This window comes from Seriola aureovittata, chromosome 2 (genome assembly GCF_021018895.1).
Source record: "Seriola aureovittata isolate HTS-2021-v1 ecotype China chromosome 2, ASM2101889v1, whole genome shotgun sequence".
Lineage (NCBI taxonomy): Eukaryota > Metazoa > Chordata > Actinopteri > Carangiformes > Carangidae > Seriola > Seriola aureovittata.
The window spans coordinates 29,152,282-29,160,000 of NC_079365.1; the positions used below are offsets into that span (position 1 = coordinate 29,152,282).

Consider the following 7,719-nt stretch of genomic DNA (forward strand, 5'->3'; position numbering starts at 1 on the left):
AGCTTCACTTTCTGTTTTTGTTCTTGGCTTTTAAACAGTTTAAATTCTCTCTGCAAACACACAGGAAATGCCCACGCCGTCTTTTTTAAATCACCAAATACTCTGACTCGTTATTTATGTCCTGGCCCGAGCTCTCTCTCTCTCTGGTTCTGTCTGTCTCAATATTTTTTTTTTTTGAGTGTATGCGCGTGCACGTACAGCGCATGATTCATAAATGAGACCTCTGGATGTTTGGTTGTTGTAGCGTGCCAGGAGAACTCCAGCCAGTGTTTTCTCATTAAACAGAGTCGGTGGTAAACGTCAAGTCTCTTTCAAACATCTGAAATTCCAGCAATAGCTCATCTTTATATTTTACTGTTGACTTTATTCACTGGAATCTGGGACATCTGACTACTGCTGCATTTCAGACACTGATCGACTTTTACTGAGTTTTAACTGATCTGGCCTTTTACAGATCGGCTACTTGATACATCATTGTGAAATATTATAAGTAGTGGAAAACATTTTATATAAAATCCATCATCCCCAGAGGAGAGAATATGAATAGGAGTCATAATCATTATTAGCAGGTCACAATGTCTAAAACTGATAAGGATCATGTCTAAGCATTAAGTTTGTTGACTCCGCCATGGAAGCAGCTGTGTGAGAGTGTACTTTGTGGTGCTATGAGCTAAATGCTAACACCAGCTCCGTCTCCCTTGTTTCTCTTTTTCCCCTCCAGTCAGCCACACTGTGATGTGACCGGCTGGTTCGTCCTTCTTCCCCTCTTTCTCTCCACACGTCAGTGAAGATCAATCAGAGATGACGGCAGGAGGAGTCAGGACCAGAGGAGTGGAGTCTCCTCAGACACTGATGCTGTGTCTCCTCCCGCTGCTGTGGCTGCAGCCTGCAGACGCCATCACCGCTCAGGATGCCAAAGCCTGGAGCCAGACCGGGCCACGGCTGCAGCTCTCCCACTCAGGTAGGAAACCGACCAAATATCTGAGTATTTTAAGCCCCTTCCCGCTTACAAATATGTTTTTCATTGTTCCTCCAGTTGGACACTTGAGCTTGACTGTATTTTCAGACTGAAAACAGTGAGAGTGAAAGAATTCGCCCCGGCTGTCCAGCCAAGGACGCTGTTGAAGTCCGCAGTCGCTCTGACGTGGATGAAATACACAGCTAGCAAGTTTGTTCTGAATGTTTGGTCTTGTAAACTTTATTTAAAGGGCCTGCAAAGCAAACACACGCCATCCGGCATCTTTGTGCTATTTAAGTCCCGTCGTAAAGGACGGGGACACCCGCCAACGCAATTATCACCTTCTCCTCCAATGTGCCTGGAAACAAATGTTTGATGGGAACAAAAGTTTACACGTCGTGTTCTGCAGAGCGGAGCACATCTACATTCTGATTGGTTGCCGCGTCACAGCTCATTAGCATAACGATGGGCCAATGTGCAACTTAAGAAACTTAAAAGTCAAACTTTTGAAATAGAGAATCTTTACGTATGGATAGATGCTGCATGTTTCAATGATGGAGAAGAAGTAGATGAAACTTTTTTAAAGGATTTTAAAATGATTTTTTTCCAGTATTTCTGCACCGTCTTCAAACACAGTGTCCACTGTGGTTGGGATTGACTTCACATCGAGAGGGGCATGTGGAGATTGTTTGACAATCTGAGGTTTTATAAATGAACTGTGAGAAGATAACTTGCACAAATAGTTTAATTTAAGCTTTGCACTGTGTTACCCCACAGACAAAACAGACCTTATTAATAGAATCGCAGTCAATAGAAACCAAATGTTGACTCTGCTCAGTTTAGAAGTGAATTCTTCTGAGGTTGAAACTAAACCACCGAACAGACCAACGCCAGATTTAGTTACATTTTTCTTTGAACAGATAATGTATTTTTTTATTGCCTATAACTTCAACCATTCAAACGCTCCATTTAAACAGCTGCATTAATCATGGATGTCATTCGTCACAGCTTCCCTCTGAGCTCGTGGGTAAACACATTCAGAGTGATTGGAGGAGCGTTTAAGATCAATTTTGGTCAGTGGATTGTGGATCTTTACAAGCTGTTTGTGCTCGGCTTCATGTGCTTTTATTTTGGCTGATTAAAGGGGAAAATCTAAGCCCTTAACTGGTCCATCCGTCGACCATGTGTCTTTTATATTTTTACCTCCTCTCCTTCCTGATAGGTTCAGTGCCGATCAGTTAACAGCACAACTCGTGACACTTCAACAAACAACTCCTCCCAGTCTAATCTGGACTGATGAAAGTGAAGTGTTGGATTATTTCCCTGCCGTTGTGATGTCTGATCGTAGGAAAGTCTGTGTCCAGTTTAAGGTTTTCAGCGATAAAGTCATTTTCTCAGCGGACGTATAATGTGGAGTGAACTTTATGACGGTATCATAAAGATCAGTGAAGTAATGTCTCCTTGACACAGTGTTCAGAGTGATCCGGTAGGATGTTGTAACCGTGGCGATGTCTTCCAATATGAAGGAAAATTACTTTTTCACTCCAGTTTCCAGAGGTTCAGAGAACATGGTGTTCCCTTTCATCTTGATTAATCTCCACATCACATTCTTCTACAGTGAAGCTGTGGAGCAGCAGGAAGGAGTAAAATGTGAGATTAATAGATTGACAACACAGAGGTGATGCTGTGTTGACGAGCGGCCTGTGAAGGTTTAAAAACAGCCTCAATTACAGGAAGCAAAAATAATTTAAACTCTCATCATGAATGTAAGGATTTAAAGTTATGTAGTTTAGTTTGATAATAGATCAGGTCTAGCTTCTATATTAATACTGTGAAAGTATCAAAGCCTCAGTCCACAGAGAAATGCACACAGCCTGTATTCAGAAACTGAGCCTTAAAACGACACGTCTGGACTTCTGGAACTTTGTGATGTCACAACAAATAAGTCACCAAGCCCCGCCCACCTGGACCCACCATCCAAACCTTACAGGATTTGGTTAATCAACACTTCAAAATAAAACACAGAAGAAGAAGAAAATATGGAGCTTTGATCATAATTCAGGCTTGAAATAATTATGATATTGATTTCCAATTAGCATCAAATGTAAATCAAATGTGCGAGAGTACAGAACCAAAATAATAAAAACACATATCAAAGTCCAAACATTCAAAAACTGTGTAAAACTGTCCCGTTATAATACTTCTATTATGTTCTCGCGTGAAAGTGGGACAAAGAAAATTTGGACCATTGCTTCTAATTGACTTTTATTCTGCATCATAAACACTTTATTTTCTCATTTCACAAAACACAGCACTGTCTAAAATAAAAATAAACTTGGCTCTTTACAATAAGAGCAGAGCACTTCACACACACTTAAAATCACCAGTGAAGTCATTTGCCCACTTCCAGTCACATTAACGCACTTTTTTTTTTTTTCCGAATGCTTGCTTCTCTCTTGGCAACAGTCAACACCAGTAAAGCCAACAACAGTTTCCTACCCAGCAGCAATTAGTTCGGGCAGGCTGGTTTCATTGTGGGTCTGTTAGTGAGATGTTTGTCGAGTGAGCAGTCCTCTGACCGACTGAATGGATGAATACATGGACGGATGAATGGAATCAGTGAAGCGGGTTTTATGTCACAGTTAAAGGCGGAGGCTTTGGGAGTAGCAGCTGATGACGTGACAGGATTATGGCAGTCGGATACAGTTTAAACACGGCGTGAATGTTGCAGACACAATGGAGGGAAGAAAATGTGTTTTTAATTAAGAGATATGAAGATGATGTGATGCAAAGCACAAGGAAATATAGATCTTTCTGTGAGATGAAGGGAATCATCCTGCAAATAACTGCAATTTAAGAAGAATAAATTCATCAATGGAAGTTTATTCATGACTTCTGTTAAGTTTTTAACCATATGATGTTTTTATATAATACAATTCCCCCTTGAGCTGCAGTGACCCAATCACAGTCTCATAAACACAGATTCAGGGTTTCATACGTCACAAACCTCAGGAACCAATCCTGTCAGCTTGTGGGGACGAGGGGGCGGGGCTAAATAAACCTGAAACCTTGTCAGTACAGAGAGCTAGAGTTAGCATTAGCACAACGGCTAACACTGTGTCAGCCACTGCCAGATACAAGCTAACAAACAATGTAAACAAATAAAAGATGCTAACCACGCTAACAGTTCTGACCCGTCTGCTAGTCTCTGGTTCTGGTCTCAGACTCCTCCTCTGAGTCTGGGTCTGACTGAGGCTCAAACATGTGGCTGAGTCTCTCTGATGTTTCCTCCTCTGACCATTTCCCTACTCTCTGCTCTTTCACCTGTCCACCTGGAGCCAGCAGGTGGTGGGAGGGGCTAAAAGCCTGATCCAGGAAGTAAGAGGAGATGAGCTTCAGAACCAGTTTTTCGCTTTTTGTGTTGGAAAAAATGTTCTGGATATGAACTTTAAAAATGATGCACATGTTGCTGATGAAAACAGTGAGTTTTGGTTGAGAACTCTGAGTAAAAATTACCTTTTAGTTCAACCTTGTCGCAGGAGCAGACCTTTGCTTTAACAACTGTATTTCCAGCCTCAGGTCATTCAGCGGATTCTGTAACTGACTCCAGCTGAAGAGTTTTTTTCCAATATGAAATTCTGGAAAACATCATCCCCTGGCCGCTCCGAGTGGCAGCAGAGAAGTTATGTGCTCAAAGCAGCTCCAACAAATATAGTTGTATTATATTAACAACAGATCATGTGACAATTGTATTGATTTATAGTTTTGTACCGGTGTTTGTTTTACCTCCAGAGCAGGTGACTTCTTTTTTCCCTCATTTTCCATAAATACTTAGTGTCTCATTCTGGAGGAAATCTCAACTTCTGTATCCAAGTGTGTGTGTGCGTGTGCGTGTGTGCGTGTGCGTGTGCGGGTGTGCGTGTGTGTGTGTGTGGTGTGTGTGTGTGTGTCTAACAGTAGCAGCACAGTGGTTTTCCGTGGCAGTAAAGTGAAGCCGTGAACTCCAGTTAATGAAGTCAGACGAGGTTCTCTTGCTGCGTTTGTAGCTGCAGGATCAACAGTAAAGAGACTGTTAATATTTTATAAGGCAGATACTCAGACAGGAGCTTCAGGGCCAGTGAACACACACACACACACACACACACACACACACACACACACACACAGAAAGAGAGAGTGTGCGTCACTGCTGACCCACTGTGTGACCTGAGCAGGAATCCAGAGAGACCAACCCTCATCCTGCAGGGAGACACACTCTGTTAGCCTTTAACCTGACCAGGGGTGTGTGTGTGTGTGTGTGTGTGTGTGTGTGTGTGTGTGTGTGTGTGTGTGTGTGTGTAAGTGTAGGTGTAGGTGTAGGTGTGTACTGTATGTTTGCACACTTCATTGGCCAAAAGTAAACCGACAAATCAGAGAGCAAGAAAAAAGATGGAGGGATCTGTTTGAAAGTGTTTGTGTTTGTGTGTGTGTGTGTGTGTGTGTGTGTGTGTGTGTGTGTGTGTGTGTGTGTGTGTGTGTGTGTGTGTGTGTGTGTGTGTGTGTGTGTGTATACAGTCTGCTCTCTATTATCTTCTGGCTTCTGGAGAACACACACTGCCAAACATTCATCGGCCCTGCCTTGGTCTCACACACACGTTGATACATGCTGGTTTTGGCTTTCTCACACACACACACACACACACACACACACACACACACACACACACACACACTCTCTCTCTCTCTCTCTCTCTCTCTGTTCTGTGTGTCAACCTCGCATATTAAAATCACGAATATGAACATGATCACTCAGGGAAACATGCAGGTGCACTTGCATCTGGTTTAATGTAGATCTCAGGCCTGAAATAATGGAAATACATTTCCCAGCATCCTTTGATCCAGATGAAACTACAGCCCTGAAACTTCACTGTGGTGCTGACAGACTCTTTGCCCTCGGTTGAGTCGTAAAGCTGCCAAATCAAATAAGGCAAATGTCCTGACAGATGTAGTTTGTCCAAACTTTTATTTTCCTAATCTGTGTCTCAGGACCTGCACTTCCACCTGCACATCTGCTTCTCTCACAATACGCACTAATTCGATTTCCTGCTGTTGTAGATTTTGGTAGCATCTGTAAATTTTTGCCCTACCTGAAATTACATTAGTGACTTAAAAACCCTGCAACAGCTGATTTTAACTTCCACTGGGACGAGATAGGAGAGGCCGGAGGATTTTAAAATCACACACACACACACTGATCTGTGACTTTTTGTTTTTTTTCTGCACCGTAACTGTTCATATTCAGTTCCATCCAAACACACAGCCCTGTTAAAGGTCCCCCCTGGAGTTTGTTCACTGCATTTCCTGCTTTTTACTGGCGCTCTAGATAAGTTGAATGCAAGCGGAAACCTCCCAGGGCGGAAAAAAATGAAGCTTAACATGGAAGTGTTAAAAGCTGCAGTTCCTCTAACGACCACTAGAGTCCAACTCCAACAGTGAGTCAATCCCCATAGACTCCAATGTTAAAATGTCCGACTTTAAAACAGAAATAAACTGTTTACATTTTATTAAGGATTAAAGTTATGGAGAATTGAGGGCGTGGCCTCTTTGAGTGACAGATGGGTGAGCGTATGCTTGCACAGAAGTCACGGCTCCTCCTCTTTGCCCATTTTTGGGAGTTAGGGGGCGGAGTCAGACACAGCCAAGATGGCGGTGGTGGAGCACCTCACTCTGAGCTTCAAAACCGCTCTTCAGAAACCTGTGGGTGACATCACGGAGGCTGCGGCCATCTTTATTTACAGTCTGTGGTTGAATAGCGTGAAAGCTTTGGTTCGACATCAGCTGAGCTGTGGTGTAAATATAAATGTATGTGGTGTGTGTCGGATATTGTCGTGCTGCAGGAGTTTGAATCAGACCAGTTTAGATGAATATCACCTGGCGGATACTTTCCAGCAGTTGGGAAATCTTGTGTGCTGTGTGTCAGAGCTCCACCCGCCCGGTGCTCAAGGCGAGTTAAACCAACGCCAAGCAGCATTTCAGGTTGAGAATGGTTTTTCTCTCAGTCTGACTCCAGGATGGACGCGAGAGTGTTGTGTATTTAGACAATGTTTCCTGAAGTCAAATGTATATGAATGACTGTGTGTGTGTGTGTGTGTGTGTGTGTGTGTGTGTGTGTGTGTGTGTGTGTGTGTGTGTGACTGGTTTATTGTTCCTGTGACATGACTGTGTTGGTTTAGAGCAAATTCGACTTCTCTGACATGAGTTCGTCCTGCTGTTGGTTTTTGACGCTCACATGGAAAAAATCCAACAAAAACACACTGACCTCATGTGGAACTGTGGGATGGGAAATTTCTAAAACACACACACACACACACACACACACACACACACACACACACACACACACACACACACACGTACACACACCTAAAAGGGCGCAAAGTGATAGTTGTGACAGTATAGAACCCAAACTGTGTGTTATCTCAGTGTCACACACCCACAAACACACATACACACACACACCACACAGACACACACACACACACACACACACACACACACACACACACACACACACACACACACACACACACACACACACACACACAGCCATTATTTTGATAGCTGGTCACTCAGACAGATATAAAAACATGACCTGGTATCGGTGTACGTACAAACATCCAATTATCATTTTGACAGCTGCCTACACACACACACACACACACACACACACACACTCACACACACATCTGCAGCACACATGCAGTTCATTCCAAGGTGTGTTG

General features: G+C 43.1%; 1 protein-coding gene across 1 annotated transcript in view; it reads left to right on the forward strand.

The window, feature by feature from the left end:
• The window catches only part of si:dkey-49n23.1 (semaphorin-3D), a 91,586-nt gene that overhangs the window by 39,710 nt on the left and 44,157 nt on the right, over positions 1–7,719 (forward strand). The window contains exon 2 of the mRNA XM_056389588.1: positions 722–961. Coding sequence (XP_056245563.1) covers positions 802–961 — 160 coding nt within the window. The 5' untranslated portion in view covers positions 722–801. The remainder of the gene's footprint in view (positions 1–721; positions 962–7,719) is intronic.